This window comes from Corvus brachyrhynchos, unplaced genomic scaffold (genome assembly GCF_000691975.1).
Source record: "Corvus brachyrhynchos isolate BGI_N302 unplaced genomic scaffold, ASM69197v1 scaffold142, whole genome shotgun sequence".
Taxonomy (NCBI): Eukaryota; Metazoa; Chordata; class Aves; order Passeriformes; family Corvidae; genus Corvus; species Corvus brachyrhynchos.
Window position 1 is genome coordinate 1,592,883 of NW_008237226.1, and position 25,082 is coordinate 1,617,964.

The window sequence follows — 25,082 nt, forward strand, 5'->3', positions numbered from 1 at the left end:
GCCTCTGTATTTTTCTTCTGTCTGGGAGTTGCCAACACATCCCACCCACACTTTGCAAATTCTCATCTAATCTTGTTTCTATATCTCAATTATTTGTTAAATCTCCTTTAAGAAGAAAGAACTTATATTATCAATAGTAAAAATATATCAGAATCTGCAAGTGCAATGTTTACTTTGTTGTTGGGGCTTTTTAATTAAAGTTAACCCCTTTGTGCTTATTGTTTCAAAGCACAAATATTTGGTTAGTTTTATGTTGTCTCTTACTGGGATTTCAGCAAGACTTTCATTGCCACTTAAGTTACAAACAAGATTTCCTGAAAACAGAATGTTTTCACCTGGATTCTTCTCAAATTCAGATGTGCCTCATGGTTCAGCATGAAGGGGAAAAAGTATTGGGCCACTAGTAGTTACGGAGTTTCCACGGAGGTTACTTTCCTCCCTTCCCACACTTTCCTGTGTTCCTCCAAACTGTTGAATTTGGTTGTTTTGTGTTTGTGCTGGGTAACAGTCTGAAGAAGAGCTGGCTCCTATGTAGTGTCACAATTTGACATGAGTATGTCAAAATGCCTGGTTGTGCTGGTGTCAGAGTATAAAACAAATTAGACAGCACTTGAAGGAAGTTTTTCATCAATGCTCTCAGTTTCCCCCTTCCTTCCTTTCTTTCCGCTGCCTTTTTTTCACGTTCAAATTACTGTTAGATTTTTCATATCAAATTGCTGGGTTTTCCATATTTAACTTTTTAAAAATTTTAGACTCAGTGGTATTGATTTTTCTCATTGCACATTCTTTGAATCTCTGGCAGAAGTCCTGGAGGGGATTTGGGAGCGAAGAAGAAGAAAAAGAAGCAGAAGAGAAAAAAGGAGAAACCAAATTCTGGAGGCACCAAATCAGATTCTGCATCTGACTCCCAGGAGATTAAAATTCAACAGCCTTCAAAAGTGAGAGCCTGGTTCTGTTTTAATTTGTGCTTGCTTTCTAATTTAATTTTAATTTGCGTGTCGCTTGTTGTAAAAGCAAGTTGGTAGTTCTGCCTTAGTGTGTGAAAATTAAGCAAATGGTTCCTGTCCTGATCAGACAGAAGCAAGGCAAGACCTGGTGTTTTCAGAGCTGTTGTCACCACCACGGTGGTGTACTGTGAGAAAGGCAGGGGAGGAGTTGTTTTGTCTTTCTCTTTGAGCAGTTAGAACTTGGGCTAGTGACAGCCTCGTTGCACAGAATCATAATCTGCGGTGGTAATGCTTTTAAATAGATTTTGTATTTGATGAATGGCCTTTAGTTTTTAGCCACCATCTAACTTGGCTTAGTGCAGTTTTGGTCACTTGTGCAGCATAAAGCTCTCTCAGCAGCAGCAGCAGGAGGGAAGGTGGGCCTGCTGTGCTAAGCAGTCTCTTTGGGGCAAGTAAGCAGCAATGCAGTAATCTCAAACATGAAGATACAGGCTGAAGAAACTTCTTTTGCTTGGAAAGGCCTCCACTATAATTAAGAAAGCAGAATTACTTGAGGGAACGTACAGTCCTTGTGGATTTTATGATAAAATAGCATTGTGTGTGTGCATTTGTCTATCATGTTCTGAATGAGCAGTGAATAACGTGTTGTGGTGGCTTTTCAGCATACAGCTTTTATCTCAAGAAAAATCTGAGTCCGAGAACTAAAGTTTGTAAAACTTAAGTCTATGGACCATTGAGCATATTGAGGTAGTTATATTTGCTTTATCAGATTACTGCGGAGAATTTTACACCATTGTACCAACAGTAATCTTCATCCTGTAAGATTTGTCAAGTACATTGGGGCCACCAACTAATTTTAGGGGGAAAAAAGTTGTGTTCTGGCTCATTGGCATAGTGATAGATTTTTGTGTTGTCCCTTTAGATCTTCTCTGTGTTACCCTGATTGCTTTGAATGGGCACATTTGGCACAGGGGACACTTTATAATATGTAGAGAGATCTTGAGTACTTCTTTGCCACATGTTTTTGATACCGCCTTTGTGTAAAACACGTGTCATGAACTGGTAATACAGGAAGACTGCAAATCTCCTGGTTGTGCTGGTGTCAGAGTATAAAACAAATCAGACAGCACTTGAAGGAAGTTTTTCATCAATGCTCTCAGGAACTTCACAAATGCAAGGAACTTCACACTCTTACAACTGGCATGAGGTAAATTTTCATGTTAACATTAAGGCATAGTTAATTGCTGTGGTATCCTGTGAGTTCCTTGATTTTCTGCTGACCAAGCTTACTGTTCCATATGTTGCATCTAATTGAGGAAGCTGCTTCATGGTTTTTTTGTTTTCATGTGCAAGATTTTAGTCCTGCACCTTGTAGTCTTGCACACCATTTCTCTGATGTGATGTGTTGAGCAAATGTGGAAGCCGATCCTTGTTCTAAGTTGTATACTTGGAGTGGCACTGTTCATGATTATTTTACTGACACAAGAAGTTTAGTCAGTCTGTTAGCAATGTTATAAAATTTTCTATTTTATTGGCATAAGAAAAAAGTTCTTATAGAAGTCTTTCTTTCAAGCTCTAGGCAGCTAAACCACTTTACTCTTCTTATATGGCTTCCACTTTCCTCTAGCCACAAATGCATCAGCATTGACTGGGGAGTTATTTTGCCTTCTCTGCTGTTTTGTGGGTCTATCTTAGACGACTATTCTGTTTTAGATTTTTTTAAAGCATCTTAGACTGCTGATCTGGATCAGTGTGGAAAAATATACTTATTTTGTCTGCCACTCAAGTAATATTTGGATTTTGTATTCCTTGTGCTATGTAAAATTTATTGTAGGTAACAGGCTTTTAGCATTTGCTTGCTCTTGGTTGAAAAGAGCATATTTCAGAGGAGAATGACACTGTACACCTTACCTTTAAGAGAATATATGCAGGATCATCAGGAAGAACTCAGTGGGGCCCCTGAACTCATTGAAAATGATTTTGAAAAAGGATTTTGATGTCACATGAGTTTGTAAACGCATGTACCAGTCTGGAGATGAGTAAAGCAGAACAGTGAGTCTCCTTGGCTTCTGCCTTCCTTATATGTGATAGTAGTGATAGTAGACCTTTTGAACACTGGTGTGAGTGTAATCATAGCAATAAATGCTTGTTACCATTGTATCCTTACTGTGACCTTGGGGACACTTCCCTGCCCGTCTCACAAGACTTCCATCTCTCCCTGTGTCAAGTTCCAGTGATGTAGACTATCCACACTGCCACAAAGAAAGTTCGCTGTATCTGCAATATTATCAGTCATTATTGTAGACACTAGTGGCCTACACAGTCTAGCTACAGAATAACAGATTGGAAGGGACATGTGAAGGTTTTTTGACCAACCTCCTGCTTAGAGCAGATCCAGCTAGACCAGTTTGCTCAGGCCTAGATCAGAGTCTAGGTCTCCAAGGATGGAGACTCCATGATCTTTGTCTGTAACTTATTCCAGTGTTTGACTACAGTTTTGGTTAAAAAAATAGTAATTCCTTATATCTAAATGGATTTTACCGGTTTGCAACTTGTCTCCTTTGTTTCTTGTGCCATCATTGTGCTTGTCTGAAAAGATTTGGTTCAGCCTTCTTTATGCCCTCCCATTAGGCAGTAATAAGATTTCTCCTACTCCCCCAACCTCCTCTTCTTAAGGATGAACAAACCAAGGTCTCTCATCTTCTCTTTGTGTGTGATGTGCTTCAGCCCCCCATTTATCTTGGTGCCCTCCAGTGAACCTGCAACACTCTGTCAATGTTCTCCTTGTAATGGAGAACCCCAAACGGTAAGATGTGACCTCGGGGGTGCCAGATAAAGGGGAAGACTTCCTGGCCAGTCTTACTGGTACTACTGAGTATGCAGCTGTCTGTTGCTGGCCAGCAGTCTGCTGGCTCATGTTCAGCCCTCTGCCTACCAGGACCTCCAAGTTCTTTTCTTCAAAGCTGCCTTCTAGCCAGTCCATGCGGGCCTCTGCCTTTGCATGGTCTTTTTCTAACCCAGATGGAGGACTTTGCATTTGCCTTTGTCAAACTGATTAAGTTTCTGTTTCCAGCTTGTCAAAGTAGCTTTGAATAGCTGCTCTGTGGTCCAGCATATCAACCATTCTTCCCAGCTAGGTATCATCTGTGCACTTGCAGAGAAAGTGCTCTTTGTCAAGTCCAGATCATTAAACAATATTGACCCCTGAGTCCTCAAAATCCTCTCCCTTGCATTCTTGAAAATGGGTGTGACATTTCCTTTTATCCATTTATAGGAAACTTCCACTAGTTGCTATTTTAAACTGAATAGATGTTAGTTGCACTAACATAAGCCAGTTCCCTCAGCACCCTCACATGCATTTGGTCTGTTTTCAGGGATCTGTGCATGATTAGTTTAATCAACAGTCCCTAACTTTTTCTCCTGCTGTGGTTAATGGGAGTCTCACAGACTGCTACAGTGCACAGGAACATCAAAGGCCTGAGGTCATCAACAAAACTGAGACAAAAATACCATATTATACCTCAGCCCCATTGCACAACAGGGCCATCTTGTGCTATGAAGAGATATTTGCCCTAAATTGAAATTAAACAAAAGAGCTGGTTTTTGTTTTTCTAATTTATATGAAGTTCTGTGTAGGTTTTCCTTGCTTTCTATTAAAGGAAAACAGAAAGTGTTGAAAGTAAACTTCTTAGTCAGGCCAATCTCTGAATGTTTTGAAATTAAAGGGTATTCCTCCTGATGTCCCTAGCCATGGTCTGTTTAGTAGAACATTAACTTCTTACTTTACTATTTTGCTAGTAAGACTTTCTTAGGACCTTTTTTTTTTTAGATTTTCTGCTTTTTTAATGTAGAAGACATATTAGAGACTTTAAAACATTTATGTGTGATTTCATTATGTTCTCTCATGATGAGATTTCTGAATTTATCTAATGGCATTAGTAATTTATGTCTCTGTTATCCTGATCTAGAAATAAGATAGGCTTTTTAGGCTGGAACAGTGTAGCTCTAAAGTGTGTAAATATGATAATTCACAGTTACTTGGTTGACAGGTGTTTAAGGCACAGTTACAGGTGAAATTTGCAATACTTAAATATTAGGCATTTTCTTTCATTAATTTAGATAATAAAAGTGTTTATTATAAACAGTAAATGATGGGCTGCTTGAGCTCCAGGCACAGAGTTTTACTCCTTTTGTGATAGAGGATACCAGAGGCTGATCACCCAAATTAAGCTTTATCATCATTATTACATTTATTTTATGATGTTTTTTCAACACATGAGTCTTAGAAAGAAAGTGAAATATGGAAATAGTAATCCATCGCTCTTCAGTAAAAAAAAAAAAAGTCTGGCTTGAAATCTCTGTGCAGAATTGCTTAAAATTTTCCAGTGCATTTGAGACTTCTTTCAGATGGATTATTGCACTGCAGTCTAGGGAAACCTGAGCACAAGCATGCTGTTGGTATGCCTCAGAACAGGACTTACCATTAGGAAGATAACAAAAAAAACCAAACAGATTTTAAAGGAGAGAGGGAAAAATCCCTTTAGATTCAGAGGTCTGTTACCATTATTCTTCCGTACTGTCCTTTGCAGGAAAAATTCTTATTTCTGTTACATTTACTCAGAGTGATCAAAAGTGAGGGTTTAACAGATCAATGTAGAAACACTTGGGTTTATGCTTTTAAAATAAGTTTTCTATAAAGATTTTTCGACTTCTAAGTGGAAAGTGGGTTTATTTTATGTATGTCTGCTTCAGTTTAAATTGTCTTTAGTTATCAGTGTTGGCACAGTTGACATTAGCAGCAAGATGGTTAACTCCTCCATGTATGATGCAGAAAGGGGTTATCTGCTCTAATTATTGCAAGCAAATACAAGGCAGTATAACTAAGGTTAAAAACCAGGTATTTGTAGCACATCAGTGCACCTTCAGGTACTGCTTAACCAGAGAGAATTTAAATATTTATACTGTATGTGTAAAGTGCAACTTGAAACAACTCCATGTGTACCAATGGTACCTTTATTGTTAAATACCTAAACCGACTCTTTTTTTGGTATTTTGTTGTATTTTACCAGGGGAACAGGGAATATAAGAAGCATTTGTTATTGCAGTACAGTATTCTGCCTTAATGCTGCTATATTTGTGTTAAAAATGTCGATGTTTCTTGGTTAAATGAAAATGCTACTCAAAACTGTTAATTGTTTTGTGAAGTTGCTTGCCTGTTGCCCACCTAACTTTTTTCCACCCTCCTGTCTACAAACGTTGTACCGAAACTAGCCATGATGAGAAAAGTACATGTAAGAATAGGTAACAGTAAAAGAAATGAACGTTTGTACAACTATTCACAAAGTGGATGTACTCAATAAGCTTCCTATTCTATTTGTCTATGTGTGCAGAATCCAGCCATTCCAATGCAGAAGCTTCAAGACATCCAGAGAGCGATGGAGCTGCTCTCTGCATGCCAAGGCCCAGCAAAGAATATTGATGAGGCTACCAAACGTAAATACCAGTTTTGGGATACGCAACCTGTACCTAAACTTAGTAAGTTTAACTGGATCTGTGTGAAAGATCTGTCTTATGATCACTAAAGAAATGTGTGCCAGCTCTGTGACATGTTCTCTAGAACGGTTATAAAGTTGGACTGTGTGTGGTAGGGATCCTTAGTCTTTTGTGTCATTTATGTGGAATTCTTGATGTTTTCTAGGGAAGTGCTTGTCTTCCCCACAGATAATATACAACAAGATACAGTGTTAATAAATCTCATAATAAATCTCATTCTGATGACCTCTGTAAAAATGGGAAATGCTATTGAAATAACATTCTTTTGTATATTTTAGGTCTGAAATCTTGAATAGAACATAGAAATCTTTTCCACTTTAGGAGAAGAACTCTTAAGTGGTGACAAAGAGTAAAGTTTTTTGTTTGTTTGTTTTGATAGTTTATTTATACTTCATTAAAATTTTTTTTCAATAGATGGATTTGCTATCACAGAAATAATGACTCTCCTACCTATGGTTGCACTGTTTTCATACAGCTTTAAGTGGATAATGGTACTTGTCTGATACACAGACTCTTTCTCTGCTATGTGTTCATGTTCTCCTCCACAATGTACACTACCTTGAAGACATGCTTTCTCAGATTGTTTTCTGGTCTTGTGAGATGATGAGGTGATCTCTCCTTGCCTTTAAATTTGTAATGAATTTGGCAAGTTATTTTTTATATTGATCTGGTCCCTGATAACATGGTTAAAATCTTCTCATTGTTGGAGAAAGTAGTTGCTGACCATCTTGTGGGTTTTGCTTTGCTTTCTGAACCTTCTTTTTCGCTTTCATTATCTTCAAGTTAAGCAGTTGTAGCTTTTCAATGTGAACATAACTTGGGGGCCCCACAAGTAAAACATTCTCAGGACAGTAGCTGGCATTGTTCTGTCCTGCAAGTTTCTCTCCATTGCCCTGGAGACTGGTATAGAATAAGCAGAAATAAGGTAAAGTCTAAAGCACAGGAGCAACTCTGCTCACTCTCTCTCCACAGGCAGCATTTCACATTAATCCGTGGCTAAAGCTTAACCCACAATTATGTCATTTCTTCCTGACTTTTCTTGCATAGAGAAGTCCAGAGCAGAGTCCCTGTATTTTCACCCAGATTGGATTGAATTGACCTGCCATGGCTTTTCTGTATACAAATTCTATCCAAATAAAGTAATGGTTGTAATGTCAACAGCAATCCAGCCTAAGTGGAGGAAGATCCTAGCCAAAATAAGTTGATGTGTAAATCAAAAAATGCTCTATAATCAAGCTTTTTCAGAACTAGTTCAGGTGTCTGCATAGTAGTTCCAGGAGTTCAGTTCAGGCTAATCAATGTATCTTACATCACTTAGATAGAGATGAGTCTGTCACTTGCCAGTCTAAAAAAGCCCATAGAGTGGCTCAGAAAATTATTTGTTAGTGTTGTTCAGTAGAAATATGCTTTGTTGAATTTGGTCAGCAAGGTTTTGTCCAACAGCGTCTATGAATTTCTTCTTAATCCCGCAGATGTTTTTTTCAGCTTTTCTTTATCTGCTGAATGAACAGATTGGGAAGTCATTGCTAGTTGATATGCTTTATGTGTTTAGGTGGAAAAAACGATCTGTCAATTCAAGAAAATGTTGTTGGGATCTTTGCATTAAATTTACTTCAGAATCCTCCTGTGTTCAAGTTAAAATTGTTAGCAATAGGTCCTTTAGTTATGCCAAGCCTGCCATATAGTGGCAGTAATATCTGGGCTGTTGGTTCTTTTCAGAGTTTGCTTAAAGATGCTAATAATTATGACCTTCCAAACAGCATGGCAGGCCATAACTATTCGTCAGGACTAAGCATCATTTGGAAAAATTCACTCAAAGGACCATTTCACTGTGTAGTTTGATGATGGTGACTATACGGTTGTGTTTATGGGTAAGAATCAGGGGGAAGGCCAACAGGGCAGATACCATGGTGTGAGTCAGTTCTAGACCTCCCAACCAGGATGAAGAGGCAGATGAAATATTCTTTAAACATCTGGCAGAAGTCTCACAGTCACTAGCTGTTGTTCTCATGGGGACTTCAATGTACCAGGTGTCTGCTGGAAATACGGTACAGCTGAGGAGAGACAGTTTAGAGGTTCCTGGAGTGTGTGGAAGGGAAATTCCTGGCAGTTGACGAGTGAGCCAACTAGGGACGGTGCTCTCCTAGACCTGTTGTTCATGAAAAGTGAGAACTTGTGGGTGGTGTCCTGGTTGGAGGCCGTCTTGGGCCCAGTGATCATGAAATGATAGAATTTTTGATTGTCAGAGAAGTAAGGAGGGGGTCAGCAGAACTGCCACCTTGGGCTTCTGGAGGGATGACTTTGATCTTTTTAGGAGACTGGTTGACAGAGTCCCTTGGGAAGTCCTGAAGGGCAAAGATGTCTAGGAGGGCTGGAAGTGCTTTCAGAAAGAAAAGATGTAGGAATAGGTTGTCCCCATGTGCCAAAGGATGAGCCGATGGGGAAGGAACCCAGCCTGGCAGAACTTTGGCTCAAACTGTTGTGAATGAGTGGTTTGGGCCACCTAAAGAATCACCATCAATGATAATGGCAACAAGCAGGTTTTAATATAAGTTTGTGGAAGTGCAACTCAACAGTTCAAAGGCAAAGTTCTCTCTATTACTTACTGCATAGATGAAACACACATAGGAAATTAGAATTAGCAACAAGTTAGAATGATTTACATGGAAACTGGGGATGCAGAAGAGTCAGGGTGCCAAGGATACAGGTGCAAAAATATAAGGGTACAAAAGAGTTTAGCAGTACTTAATCATTAATTCAACATTTGTGAAGTGGTTCAATAGGATTTACTACAATTATAAGAGTAACGGCTCAATTATACGAGTATATGACTTAATTATAGGTTCTAGATAATGGCATTCCTACTATAGTCAACTCACAACATGCACGCAGGCACAGAGATGTTTACATGCTTATGTGTTCAAAGGTGCCTGTTAAAAATTCCCCTTAAGTGGCATACATCGAGTCCCTTGCATTTCTCCACAGGCAAGGGTTGAGCCTTGAGGAGTGGGGGGTGTCAGCATAGGCCTCATCCTTGACAAGTCTTTAGACTATCACAAACTTGAGGGTTTGCAAGCTCTGAGAGACATCCCTCTCAGAGGGAAGAGCTGGTGCAGCCCACTGCAATCAGGGCACTGTAAAGGGCCTCACTTAGGACCACTCTTCATAGGATTGCAAGATGATTTGCTTTAGCCATCAGTAAGTTTCCATCATGTCCATAACCCACATTGGTAACTGCTTTTTGAAAAAAAAAAGCCAAAAAACCCCATCCAGTAACAGTGGTAACATTTCACTTAGGCTACAGTTCAGGCAAATGGTGTTCCAAGGCTGTCAGGAAATAGCCGATTATTAGGAAATAACTGATTATCCATTGTTCCCCACCTTGTTCAGGCAAATGATGATCCTGATACAGTCAGTGTCGCTCCCACCTTTACTGTGCAACAGCTCCTGTTACCATCAAGGGACCTTTCACTGCCCAACTGGTTTGGTCAAGGCTTATCAGGAACTCCTGAGATCATAGAGCAGGCCCGAGGATGGATGGGGAGATGCACCACCAGAGGAATTCAGGAAAGAAAATGAGAGTTTATGGCTATTGAAGGACCAGCAGGCAACTCATGGGGACTGCAAAGATGCTGAGGTTATGCAGGGAGAAAACCAGGTCCAAAGTGCTTACAGTGTTACCTGGTTACTGACTTAAAGGACAATGCTGCAAGAAAGACATTGAGGTCCTGGACTGAATCCAGAGAAGGGCAACAAACCTGGTGAAGGTTCTGGAACACAAGATTGATGAGGAGTGGCTGATGGAGCTGGGATTGTTTAGCCTGGAGAAAAGGAGGCTCAGGGGAGTCGTTATCACTGTACAGCTACCTGAAAGGAGGTTGTGGTGAGGTGGGAGTCAGCCTCTTCTGGCAGCTAACAGGAGAAAGGACAAGAGAAAACAGCCTCAGGTTGTGCCAGACGAGATTTAGATGGGATGTTAGGAAAAATCTGTTCACTGAAGGATGGTTGAGAATTGGAAGAGGCTCCCCAGGGAAGTAGTGGAGTCACCATCCCTGGAGGTATTGAAAAGATACATAGATATGATGCTTAGGAACATGGTTTAGTGGTGGGCTTGGCAGTGTAAGGCTAGTGATTGTACTAATCTTAAAAGTCTTTTCCAATCTCAATGATTCTATGATTTAGTAGGTGCTGCTCCTTAGAAGAGGAACAGCTGCAGTTTTTAAGTGTATACTGAGGACTGGAGCTGTAAAGTAAGGGGAGAAGAAAGCATACCTTCAAGTAGGATTTTAGGAACACATTTCACATACTACCAGTATCTCTTAAATGCCCTGGCTTTGCTATGTCACTGCTCCTGAGTAATCCTGTTCAGTTCAGGTCTGCTCAAGTCAGTGGTAAACAGGATCTGAGCCATAGCTTGTTAGCTGTGAGTACATGTTTCTCCTGATGAGGCTGTGGATCTCATGGCTGGCTAAATGCTGTGCTTGTGCTTATAAGTTGCTGTCCTGTGTTATGAAATACAGGATATCAGTTGAGGTAGAGTGGTTCTGTGAATATCTATAAATATTATGATGAGACAGTCATAAGTCTGAATGTGGTCTATGAGAATGAGGAGTAGCATAAACTAATAATACTAGTTTATTTTTTCAGCATTTTTTAAAGCATCTTGTTCCACTCACATAATTATGAGAAAATGCATGATGCTAATTAAATGCAGTTTACGGAACTATCAGGAAAGCTGGCAATGTAACGTTTTTTTGGCTTTTTTTTTTCCTCCTCCTCCCTCGAAAGATGAAGTTATAACTTCACATGGTGCAATTGAACCAGATAAGGACAATGTCCGCCTAGAGCCATATTCTTTGCCACAAGGTTTTATGTGGGACACACTGGATCTTAGCAATGCTGAAGTTGTAAGTAGAACAATTTTTGTATGTATCTCAAATAATTCAAGTTTATTCTGATTGATATGTGGATAAGTCTTTGGATTTTTCTGTGTGTATTTTCAGCTGAAGGAATTATACACACTGTTAAATGAGAATTACGTAGAAGATGATGATAACATGTTTAGGTTTGATTATTCACCTGAATTTCTTCTGTGGTGAGTAGCAAGTTCCACATTCTGTTCTGGCTGGAGTGTAATGAAGAGTGTTTTTATTACATCTTCTTAGGCAGTAATTTGTAATTATTTCTGTCATCACTTCTAGGGCATTACGTCCTCCGGGCTGGTTACCGCAATGGCACTGTGGGGTTAGAGTGTCTTCAAACAAAAAACTGGTAGGATTCATAAGTGCCATCCCTGCAAATATTCGTATTTATGACAGGTAAAATGCACCATTACTTTTTTATTTGTAAAAGAGTAATGCCACAAAACAAATCTTAAACTGGTATCCATTGCTATATAGAGCTTAAAAAAAGAGAAGGAGGGGAAGAACACTAATATTTATTTAAGGAATTTTCTTAGTGATGGGTGATACAGATAATGCCATACAATATTCTGACCCTGCTGGAAAGCATTTGTAGTTGATCAGCTGGACTTCTTGGCCAGGTGTTCATACACTGACAAACATAAAGCATTATGACACCACATAGCATTGTTTGGATGCCATTCTGCGTCTAAAGTAAGGCAATCAGTTAAGTCTTGATAGGGCTCTGGAAAAGGACTCTTGCAAACCCCTTAGACATAGCTTGCATATTGCACAATTTGCCATTGCATTCGCAGTATCATAGATGAGTATTTTTTGCAGATGTACTTTGTCACAGGCTGGTTTATTTTACTTCAAATTCTTCTTTCACAGTATGGAAAACTGTAGTTACACAAATGGAAGCTTGCAATATGTAAGTCTCTTTAATTTTTCTACTATTTAATGTCCTTATAGTGTGAAGAAAATGGTAGAAATCAATTTTTTGTGTGTCCATAAGAAACTGAGATCTAAACGGGTGGCACCTGTACTGATTCGGGAAATAACCAGAAGAGTAAACTTGGAAGGAATTTTTCAGGCTGTTTATACTGCTGGAGTGGTACTTCCCAAACCTGTGGCCACTTGCAGGTAACCTAGGTGATGTTCTTAATAGTATTGGTTCTTATAACAGTTATTTTTAAGAAAATTTAATGTAATTGTCCAAAAACAGTAAAAGCATAAAATTCGATGGTATTAAGTGTTGTGGCCTTGACTAAACTGAAGGGCCTGAGTGTTTGTCAGGGTTCGTGTTTTTGGTGGTGGTGGGTTTTTTTTCCCCCCTTCCCTCCCAGTGCCTTGGATAAAACAGCTTCTCGGACTAAAATTTAATTTGTGGTTTGTTTAGCATACTAAATAGACTAACAGATGTTTCTGTTGACCTTCTGGTGGAAGCCGTTCTAGCAATGACAACATTGTATACCTGTGTTTTTCAAGTGGCCTGTGTCCCTGCTGGGACGCTTCCCTGTTAACCTGGTTGCTTGCCAGAGATGGCAGAGCATTTCTGGTAACTGAATGATTTGCTTCTTTTGAAATACTGTCATCTTTCTTGGAGAAAGGAGGACTTTATTGGCATTTGATAAATACAGGAAAACTACCATGTGGGAAGAGTTACAGTTAAATACAATTTCATTTGCTTGGAATGGATTTTATTTCTACTAGGAAAAGTTCAGCTCCTGCAGTTTTAGTTTGGTTGTTTAGATTTCTGGAAGACAGAGTACATTTTGATTTTAAATTGTTTTGTACCTTTCAACACCAAAGATCCTGTAAGTTTCTGTAAGGAATGATGGGGGGAAAAAAAAAAGCTATGCTGTGTTAGAATAACCAGGGATACTCTGTTGCACAATGACCTCCCAGGACAGGGAGAGCTCCTTAGAAAAATGCTTAAAAACATAAGCAGAGGGTCCTGTCTGCACAAGAAAGTAAATGTTACTATGTGTGTGTGGTGAGGTTTCAGGGCTGGCAAATACTAAAATGTTTAGTCCTGTGCTTATTTACTCTGTATCAAAAAGCATTTGCTGAGGTTGAAAATACTGTGATAGCAGGCTTTTTAAAAAGCTATTGCTTGGATATAGCTTTTCCTTAATTTTTTTTGTTAATCAGCCTTCTTATGGATGTGGTACAGACTTGCTTAGAAACAAATTCGACGAGTAGAAAATGAGTGAGCAAGAAAGCAGGGAAATGCATGCAGGTAACGCTGACACATAAAATACTATTTAAATTCATTATTTTGTTTTATTTCCAGGTATTGGCATCGATCACTAAATCCTAGAAAATTGGTGGAGGTGAAATTTTCACATTTGAGTAGAAACATGACTCTACAAAGAACAATGAAGCTCTACAGACTTCCTGATGTAAGCAGTATGACTTCTAGAGATTCCCCACAGTTATTGTGAGGCCCAAAATAACCTTCCATCTGTCTCTGACAGCACAGGCTTTTCTGTGTAAAGGCAGTGCGTGCAGGACATTAAAAAAAAATAATCTCTGGTTGATGAAAAAGACCTTAAGGGCTATACTGAACAGAAGAGACTATTGCTGGAAATCTGGATCTCTATGGAGAAAATACAAATTTTGACCTAAAATCCTTAAACAAACAAAGGAAAAAAAAACCAGAAAGCTTGACTTCACAAACATGTGGGATTGAGTTGAAGATGCATAGAACTATTCTCGGTATGTTTAATCTGATAAGAGATTACTGGAACAGAAAATCAACAGTTCATGTCTTAAAATTCTCAGAGAAGTCATTCAGCAACTTGGCTGAATACAATCGTATTGTTGATTCCACTCTAATTCAGATTTTTTTCCGTTCTGTTGATGCCATGAAGATTTTTGCCTTTTCTTTTATACCCCTGTTATACTTTTTTACAACTTCTGTATTCCCAGTGCTTTTTGCCTACATTCTTACTCTTGTTTGTCAAGCTAAGAGACTAAACATTTTAGAAGCTTCGTAGCTAGGGATCAGTGTGCCCCAGACCCCAAGGTCCTCTCCAGAACACATTCTGTGAACCAAGATAGAACCATCCAGGGGAAGGTTCCTTGGGGAGGGGGGGCTCACTTGAGCCTCTCATTGGGGAATCTTTGATAGATATGCTAATTAGTAAAACCTATAATGATATACCCAATGTTGGGGGGAGGGGGGACACAGACATAGACTCAGCGGGGTGCATCTCGATGCATATGACCTGGACGTGTACACCTAAGGATCCTTAAAATAAATACCAAGGTAAAATCCCTTTTCCCCTTCTAACCGTGTATGCCTCTTGATTTTAAGACCAGGAAAAGGCATCACTGTCAGAGAATGTTGTTCTTCTGCGTTGAGCAGGCTCAGCAAAAGCCACTTCAGTGTGTTGTGCACTGTTTGTTTGCATGGTCTAATAAAAAACAATTGTTCTGGCATAGCTGGGTTAGTTAAAATTTTTTTTTTCTCATGTTTGCAGCTAATAGTTAAGCTTGCAAAAAGCCTTAGGGTGCTTTTCCATGATAGGGCAAGTCACTGTAAATACTACATACTGTTAAAAAATCTCATTGCTGTAATGAATAGCCTACAGAATTTAGTCCAAGCTTTATGGCTGAAAACAATTTATATGCTTGTAAAAGCTACTTTTTTTGTAGGGCTTGCAGAGTACCCTTTACCTGTACCTTATCAGTAAACCCCTCTTTATTTAAACAAAACCTTCCTTTTGGTGAAAAACCACACTTTTTTCCTCACTCATAGTGCTTTATAATGATTTATCTGATTTTGGAAAATTGTGTCTGTTGCTATATTTAGCTTGATGCTGCAGATTCTCTTAGTGCTCAGATATTTGAGTAGTAGGCTGAGCAGCCCTTGGAATAGAGCACATGCCATGGCTTGATCCATACTCCTGCTGCTGTCGGAGACACTTGTTTCCTGCTCTGCCTGGTGCCAACTGTGCCTGCACATGCAGCCTCTCCCTTGCGTGCAGGGCAGCAGTTTGCATAGTTTAAGAATTAATAACCAAATTAATTGGGTTTTAATCTTGGACAGCTAAATATAGCTTCCATCAAATCTTGAAGACGTTTTTAACAGTCTAAAGAGTGCAATATACGATTTCAGGTATAGGTTTTGGTGGCAACTCTAGTGACGTTTCTTAGGGAAAAAGCTCAGGGAGTGAATAAAGAAAAAGGACCTTATAGTACCAAAAGCGTAACTACAGAGAATTATTAGAAGTAGCAGTTGTACCTTGATCATTTTCCTTTATCATAAAATCCAGTTTCAACAGAAAAGTGAATTATGGAAAACAAGTAATACATCTCATTCATAAAATATAGCTAAGGCAAAGATATACTACACATAGAAGTGCAAATAGAAAATAGGTGCTTTCAAAATCAGCTTTTAAAACTTAGTGATGTAAGAATCCATATACTTCAGGATTTTTGTTAATTTTAGGTTGGATTTGGGAGCTTCTCCCATGGAAAATAAAGATTTAATCTTTGTTCTGATGATTTGTCTTTAGGTCTTGTGCTTTGGGTTTATTTGGAGGGCTTTTCTTTGCCTGAGAAAGGGATTAAGTGCTGTTGAGGCTCTTCTTCCTCAGTTTCAGGCTGTTTTAAGCACTACTGTCAAAGAAATTTGTCGATTCAGGCCATGCTATCCTGTCCCTCAGCACCAAACACTGTTTCTTGCATTTTAACCTCTTTTCTTAGTGTCCTTGGAATATCATTGCCACTTGGAGCTCATCTCCCTTTAAGAGAATTAATCATTCCTAATCACTTGAACAGCCTGAATTAAAAAGGTTTTCAGATATAATAAATACTGTAATAAATAAATACCACCCTCCCTAAAGGCTGTGCATGTACCTATAGATACCAAAAACAAAAGGTTTTTTCCCTAAGTGTTTAATCTCTTGAGCAAGAAGTTTTCTGGAAGAAGTAAAATTTGACTATATTTAGAGTCAGGACAGGAGAATGTTTGTATCTTTTCCTGACCAACTGAGATCCTGATGCAGGACAGTTGCATGAATATGTGCCCAGTCCAGCAGAGAAACAGTTCTGTACACTTTCCCTCACCTCTGGGATTGCAAATAATCACTTACTCGTGGCCATTCTGAGCATTACTGGGGGGAAAAAGGTGTTCCAGCCCAGCCGCTTTTCCTCCATCCTTCTTGTTCGTCAAGTATACGCCCTTCTGGAATAAGGACATTTAAAAATATAGATGACGTGCTGTTGTGGAGTCAAACCATAGTCCCAGGCTGCCTAGAAAAGCAGGATGACTGAAATGTAATACACAGGCCAGAGCTGTGGCAAAATGTGCCTTGATTTCTCATCTGGCTGCTGACTCCCAGAGCGCATGAATAAACACCTCCCCCAGAATAATGCCTTTTGGGCAAAGCATAATCAGCTACACTAATTTCAGGCTTCCAGTAATCAAGGCTTTACCTGGCTGTTCTTGCAATTGACTTTGCTATGATTGATGTGGTACGTGCCCAAGTATGTAGCTCAAACAGATGTGGCAGGATAAACTAGAGCTGAAGAGAACAAGGATTAGCCTTCCCAAAAGGAAACATCCAGGAAGGCTAGCAAAAGCTGGGAAGAAAACTTTAATCACTTTTGCTTGTTTAAACAGTAATTGCATAGTACTAGAAAGTAATTTTTTCCTTTTCTGATGTTTAAAGTCAGAAAAATAATTTTATTTGTTAAAAAAAGTTTTTCATTTCAGGCAGCTGTAAGTTATGAGAAGCTTTCTTGTTAACAGAATAGCAGTTATGCCTGTATAGAAAGTTGTTAGCAAGGGAGTTTACAAGTGCTAAAAATGGGTGGAATCTTTTTGGTTAAATAATTTCTAAATAAACTTATTCAGCTGACATTGATGTATACCTTGACTGTAATTTCCACAAGTTTGAATTGCATGTGTTCTTGTCTTCAGATAACTTCTGATATGCAAGTTCGTTTGTTTTGTTTCTGTGTCTGAGCCCCAGGTAGTTTAGAAGATAAGAAATGGATTGACCTAAAAAAAAAACAAAAAAACAAACTGCACGAAGTCTAGGCAGTTGACGAGGGTATGTCTTTCTCTGGAGAAATGAAGCTGTTTCAATAATGAAATAAAAAGATTGAAGTGCCCCAGACTGTCTCAATAATTAGAAGAGAGGGAATTCTGGTTGAGCACCATTTGTAAAATAGCATAATGAATTAGGTGGCTGGGATATAAAGTAGGCTAATAATGAATGCATTATAGCAAGTGGAGTGACTCTGCAACCTACTTTCAGCCTTTGCTGTGTTGGCAGTTTTCCTTTCAACATCTTAACGTTTATTTTTCTTTTTTTATGATAAGGCCACAAAGACTTCAGGTTTGAGACCAATGGAACAAAAAGATACTAAAGCAGTACAAGAATTAATCAATACTTACTTGAAGCAGTTTAATCTTGCTCCTGTTATGGATGAAGAAGAGGTGGCCCACTGGTTCCTGCCTCGGGATCATATTATTGACACTTACGTGGTAGAGGTAAAATATGCCCTTACATATGTGAATGTGTGTGTGTGAGTGCCACTGACAGTAGTTCGTATCAGCATCAGGTTTTTGAAATGCAGGCAGTATGAAACATGCGTGGCATAGGTAGAATTTGATACCATGAGTGAAAGCTTTATTCTTTCTATTACGTTCTGTTAATGAGAAAATGACTGTGATAAAGTGCTCTTATAACAGGGTATCTTAAAGAAGAATTCTGAAATAGCAAAATATCACTATCTTGCCAAGAACTTTATATATTTTAAGATCAACTCTTCCACCTGCGTTTCTTGATTCTTTTTTACAGAGATACGATATGATAATAAGCAGTGGTCTTCAAACCTCCTTTTCTAGAAAAAAGGAAAAATGATGCAGTGACTGAGATAAGGATTTGTTTTGAATTGACTGTCATTCTCCCATGTGTACATCTTTCTGCCATACACCATTACAAAATTCTTCTTTTAAATCTAATTTTAGAGGCACCTGCTGGGGGAATTATGTTTTTTGATGGTTTGCTTCAGTAAAGTGTGTTTTTTCCAGTAAAAGAATGTGTATATATGTGTATGTATTTGCATATATATATATACACACATCTATCACCCCCACCCTCCAAACAACTGGGCATAATGCTTCTCTGAAAATATGGAGTGCAGGAGTAGATTAGCATTGGACTGGAAATTTCCCAGACATGTTTGGAATAGGTGCTCTAAAGCTAGTGGAAAGATACACCCTTCCCTTTGAGTCCATACAAAATCAGTTCTAGACAGCATATTTAGACAGTGTATTACTTTGCTTAAAGTGATAACGTTATTTAAAAATGATCAGCACTAACATCCCTAAACCTTCTCCTCACAGAAGTCCTAGGTTGTGAAGCTCAGCATTCCCACACTGTAACCTGAATTTGTGCAGGAGCCTCAGCTGAATTAGGAAACCTAGTGCTGCTGGAGATGAGTAGTCCTGCCTATCAGTTTTTATTGTCCAAGCTTAGCTTTTTAGTTACTTTGTAGTGGGTCTAGTTCTCGCTGGACTTTTCCATGGTCTAATTTACAGTCCCACCTTCTTTCTCCACTCCCTCTTTTCCCTGCCCCTCTGCCCTGCTCCCTGGGTTGGTTTTTGGCTTGCTTTGTGAGTTGAAGCCTACAGGAGAGTTCACAAGCACCAGGATCATCATGAATGTGACATTAACAGTGCCATGTTAACAGCACAGTCTTCACTTACTTGTTTTATGCTGTCTCTTGGAGTAGTTTTTTACTATACAAAATGTAGGTTTGTTAGTGCTTAAAATCTTTTTAAGACCTCTGTGACTTGGAAAAGCTAGTGTCAGACTTATAAGTCATCTCTGTAATGTGCAGATCTAAAACCTTAAAATACTCTGTATAATTTATGAGTTAATATTTTCATCATCCTTACTGAATTTAGTGAGTGACTCAATCACTTTTCTGTTCCTTGTAGTTAGTATTACTCTACTACAGAATCTGTACCTGCTCTAAGACAAAAGCTTTTTTGCATGTGGTATGTTCAACTGTTTTACTTTTTACTGTAGAAATACTACTAATTTAAGGAGCCACGTGAGGTCCTTCATTGAACTCTGATTAGTGGTTACTAGTCATTCAAAAATAAAGTAAACAAGCAAGAAGAAGCATTTGTGTGTCTCCTTTGCCTTATTTTCTTGGAGATACTCTGGGGAGTTTTTTGTGCTCAGCATGTTAGTCATAACCCATGTAATAATTATTTCATAGCCCATGTAATAATTATTTCCTATTTCCAACTAATACATGCTCTTGAAGGTGGCCAAACTTCCTTAGATGTGTGAAATTAAGAAGTTTTATGTAGTATACTTTAGATTTCTGTATAAACACCTTTTTTGATGACTACTGGTTTTACTAGAATTTCAATGTGATTTAGCACTGTTGTCCAACAAATAGGTTGTGCTTGTTGATTAATATTTAAATATGCTTTGTATACCAGCACAGTGTATTTTTCCTCTATTTTTAGAAAGATGAGAAGATTATTCTTTGATGTGAATGTCATCAGATTTTTTAAATATCCATAATATTTTAAGACTATTTTATTAAAAATTAGTTCAGTTGGAAAAAAACTTCAATACTTTTAGTGGAAGTGTGCTTTGTTAGCTTTGTCTATAGCAAACTACTGCTTTGACAATTGTTTGTCAAAATGTTAGTGGTGTAATAGACTAGAAAAATTTAAATGTTTGTTTCCTCAAATCTTAGCCAAGACTAGCTGTTATCCCATGATACTTACAGTGCACAGACCTTGCTGCATTTATTACTTACTTTCTGTAGAACTGCCACGTTAGCCTAACCAGTAATTGATTACTTATTAATGGACTTTTGTTTTGGTTTGGTTTTTTGTAGGGTTCAAAAGGTATTTTAACAGACTTCCTCAGTTTCTACACATTACCTTCAACAGTGATGCATCATCCTGTTCATAAAAGCCTCAAAGCTGCCTATTCCTTTTACAATATTCATACAGAGACTCCCCTCTTGGACTTAATGAATGATGCACTCATTATAGCTAAATTGGTAAGTTGTAGGTTGGGTTTTTTCTGCTTCATTCACAAAAGTATTCTTAGGAGTGGTGGCAAGGTAAGAACTGGAGTAATTTATCTGTGCCAGTGCATTCAGTTTTACTATCTACAGCACAGAATGCAGTTGATGAGACATATACAATATATATATCAAAATATAAAGCACTATGCTTGTTTTTCCTTTTTACTTTGAGTGATGCTGTGAAATGACAAATGCATGAAGTGTTTGCAATAGCTTGAACTGTGGAAACGCCCAAGAGCACACTGGTGACCATAGTCACTAAGTATCAGAAGAACGAAAAGTATCACTAAAAGAATTTCCCTTGGAGATGAATTAATAAGTGCTATAAAATACACTTTGCTTTTTTAAATTATTTCTTATTTCTAAAAAATGTAAAAGTTTATTTATGTGAGCGTTATCATTTTGTCATTACTACGTGTAAAGCTGTGTAGATGATGTCCTTGTAGCTTTTAAGCATACCTTTATGTATGGCATTACACTGATAGATTTTTAGTTGAATGGAAGGGAGAAGACTATAAATTAAGCTCTTAAACAGAAGAATTTTGAGAGTTTAGTGCTGTCTGATGAAAAACTATTGCTCAGCTCTTAGTGATTAGGGATTCGTGGGAGTGCAGTGCTTACACCAGTGGCACATACCAGCACTCTGAGTGAATTTGCAGAGACCTGTTTGGCCTGGGTGGTTCAAAGAACTGCACAAGCTTCATCCAGTCCATAGCATCCACTCTACAACCATTCCCAGCACGCTGCAGAGCACAGGCACGTTTTCTTTCTGCACCTCGTTCCAGCTGAGGTGTTGCTGCCGCACTGCTGGTGGTGTTGCAGCTGCCTGGGGAGTGCTCAGTGCAGGCAGTGCTGCCTGTGCTCCAGCAGGCCATGTTCAGAGCTGCCTGCACATGCCACGGGGATTTCTGTGTTGGTTCCATATGAAGCCAGTGATGGTCTGCAAAGGCTGTATCTGTTCAGACTTCAGGCTGCATGAAGGCAGCCACACAGTCTTCAAGCTGTCTGTCCCAGCCATGTTCATGCAACACTGCAGCTGAGCTGCCATCTGTGATAGGAACTGCTTGCTGAGGCTTGTTAACCTAGAAGCAGTTTAGTAACTATTTGTCAGGGAAAACTCCTGGACAGTCATGGAGAATACTGTTATTCAGGCTCCAGAATAATCCAAAAGGAACTTCAGAGACAGACTTTGAGAAGGTAGTATAATTTTCAGAAGTGGCTAAAAATACTTAAAATTATTCTTAAAAGTCAAGGTAGAAAAAGGTTGGTCTCCATTAGAAGTGTGGCACAGGGAGCTGTGTGTCTGGCCCTTCTCTAGGCCATGGATGGGACAGGTGAGGAGGCAGTTCCATGGTCTGACTGCAGGGCTTTGTACCTTCCCCTGCATACATTTCTCTCCCAATGTGACATGTGACTCTTTCCTTTCGAGGGGATCATCGTATATCCCTTGCAATAGTGGGATTTAGACACCTGTGATTTCTAAAGTACCTGCTGGGCCTGTAATGCATCATTAGATGCCTAATTATAGTTGCAGATCTGGCAGTTGAATTTTACATGAGGAGAGGTAAGGCAATGGAAGAGAGATGATAAATGCAGTCCTGTTCGCAGCCTTTTGTTTACGAACATACTGAGTCTGGCTGGGATGGAATTAACTTTGTTCCTAGCAGCCCATATGGTGCTGCACTTTGTCACTGAAGCAGGGCTGATAACACAGTTTGTTTTGGTTTTTACTGAACAGTGCTTGCACAGCCTCAAGGCTTTCTCTCTTTCCCCCCCAGTGAGGAAGCTGAGGGTGGGCAAGAAGTTGGGAGGGGACATAGCCAGGACAGGTGACCCCAACTGACCAAAGGGCTATTCCACACCATATGATGTTCTTAAAGGCTGAAGGAAAGGAGGAGGAAGGGGGGGATGCTTCCGGTGATAGCATTTATGTTCCCTAACAACCATTATGCAGGCTGAGACCTTGCTTCCCAGGAAGTGGTTTGACATCTGTCTAGCAGTGGGAAGTAGTGAATGAATTCTCTTCGCTTCCCTTGTGCCTTCCCCTTTTGCTTTCTTTATTAAACTGACATTATTTCAATTCACAAGATGTCTTGCCTTCCTTCTGTTTTCTCCCCATCCTGTGGGAGAGGAGTAAACCAAAGGCTGTGTGGGTGTTTGGCTCTTTTCTGGGGACAGCCCACCAGTCTCCTTTCTGGACTTCTAATTCCGAAGCATGGGTTTTGGAGGTACAAATTCAGCTCAGCAAATTGCTTTTAGGATTTGCTTGTCAGCTGATGTTTATTTTTATCTTCATATCACACTCTATTAAATTAGTTTAGAATTAGTTTGGCAGTTACAGGACAAAACACCTGACCTTCAAAGTAAAACCCAAAATGTTGAGTTACTGACTTAGGTTCTATGCGTTCTGCATGGAGTCAGAGTGGGATTTTGTGTCAACATAATCCCTCTAAAACCCTGCCTATTTTATTGTTGAAGCTGACACTAAGTTTCTGAATACCCTAAGTCTCTTGCCACTCTGTAAAGTATCATTTGTGTGTCATTTGAAACTTTCAAAAGTAAAATTTAAAAAATGTTTTGCTGTTGCCAGAAAGGATTTGATGTGTTCAATGCACTAGACTTAATGGAAAACAAAACATTCCTGGAAAAACTCAAGTTTGGGATTGGAGATGGAAATTTGCAGTATTACTTGTACAACTGGAGGTGTCCAGGCATGGAATCTGAAAAGGTAAGGGAGAAAAATGAGTTTCTGAATTCCATTAGGTGTAATGGTACATTAATCTGCACTGGCCAAAAATGGGCAGAAGTTTTAAAATAAGTTAATTGGCCCTGTTCATGATCCATAATTGAGATGCAGAGACTATTGATGTTTACGTTTACTGCCACATTTGAACTAAAATAATATCTTTTTCTTCTTCCTTTAGGTTGGTCTTGTATTACAATGAGAACACTTACGTTTCTAGAACTCTCGAGGTCATTGTTTGAGTTAATTTGATCTCCATAACTCTTGAAATAGTATTGTTCAAGAGGAGTAAAAGCACAACGTCAGTGATACTGAAATAGTCCGTTAAATCTGATCAACGAAGACATCCACATGTGACCAAATTTATGCATTTTCAGATAGATCAGATGGTCCATGAAACTCTTCTATTGTCCATGAAAAGAATAAAAAGCACATTCATTTAAGTTTCAAAGCTTAGCTTGCACCTTGATGAGAAGAAGGTATTTTTTTCCACTCTGTAGAAAAGACTGTTTTGTACAAACTGAACTTCAGTGGTGGATTAGGGTACTAAAATATTTGCTATTATGTGGATGAACTGCTGCATTTCTATTTATTAAGTGGTGATGTATGTATGTCAGTGTAACAGAATGAAGGATACAAACTGGAGTATATCTTTGCTTAATTACTTAACATGGATATCGTCATTTGGGGGAAAATCACGAAGTACGATACCTTTGTAGCTCTATGGAAGTCCTGGATGTTTTTGTAACTGGAGCAGTATGACAATGTACTGGTTTAACTAGTGCATTTGTTTCTCCATAAGCAACGCTGCCAAATCAATAAAAAATACAGATTTGTACTTTGATCTTAAATAGATCAGTGGATTGATTTAACAGTATCGCACTGTTCAGTGCAGGTGTTATCTACGTTGCCAGAATGATAATACATTACTGTACTTAATTTACAGTTGTGGCACAAAACCTTAGTTTTTCCTCAGTAGAATAACATCAGCCTGTGTGTAAAACTAAGAATTTTAGTAGTGCTATCAGGATATTTATAGTTTGAATGTTTTCAACGCTTCTGCGAAATTGCACATATTCCTTTGTCTACTTTGATTTCCTATGAAGTCTGTAATTCTAATGAAAAGTACCTTGTGTAAATATGTATTCATAAATTGTTCCTGGTAGTGTTTTTATCCTGACTTTGGAACAAGAAGTTTTGCTATGTATGTGGCTGGTAAGCAGAAGAGAAATGCTCTGCCCTCCGTCCTCGGAAGTCTCTGTACTGCGCTTCCTGAAATGCAGGAGGGCTGATCTTTGTTGTTGGGTGGAGCTCTTTTAATTCCCTCATGAATGCTCGGCAGCAGGAGTGGCTTCTGAAGCACTTTATATGCATTCCAGCATAGCGTCATAGCTAGAGATGATAGCAGTTCTTTCAGCTCATGGATGCTGCAGAATTGTGAGCACTGAGAAAATCTGCGTTAAGAAACTGTTCTAGCTGAAAGTGCCAAATTGTGGTAGTGAAGCCTCTGTGCTGTGAGCATCTTTTGAATGTGACTTGAATATCTCATGAAATGCAAATGTCTTACTTTCCTTTTAAACATGCCTGTAATTCTGACAGCAGATTTTGCTGAAAGTTTAATTCTGTACATGAAGATAAATTTGTCTGTTCTTCAAAACTGTTAGCCCTACCCACCTCCTTGTAGCAGTGGGGTTTTTCTTTCTTCCCGCTCCTTTTCCAATGTGTGAATGGCTTGTGGTTTGGTTTCTTTTTCTTGTTGAATTGTGGTGAGAGGACTCTGCCCTAGAAACAGTGATAAATCCTTTCCCTTATTGCATTATAGCTGATTAAAGCATTCGACTTCCTTCAAACAAA

At 38.9% G+C, this 25,082-nt stretch overlaps 1 protein-coding gene across 1 annotated transcript; it reads left to right on the forward strand.

Annotated features, from left to right (window-relative positions):
• Positions 1 to 794: 794 nt before the first annotated feature.
• NMT2 (N-myristoyltransferase 2) lies at positions 795 to 25,082 on the forward strand (the record flags this gene model as incomplete). The annotated part of the gene is made up of 11 exons (XM_008629885.2): positions 795 to 938; positions 6,338 to 6,482; positions 11,289 to 11,407; positions 11,504 to 11,595; positions 11,702 to 11,818; positions 12,374 to 12,544; positions 13,698 to 13,806; positions 17,742 to 17,912; positions 20,291 to 20,458; positions 23,076 to 23,213; positions 23,410 to 25,082. Coding segments are annotated over 11 exons (1,395 nt in total), but the record flags the coding sequence as incomplete, so codon positions are not given.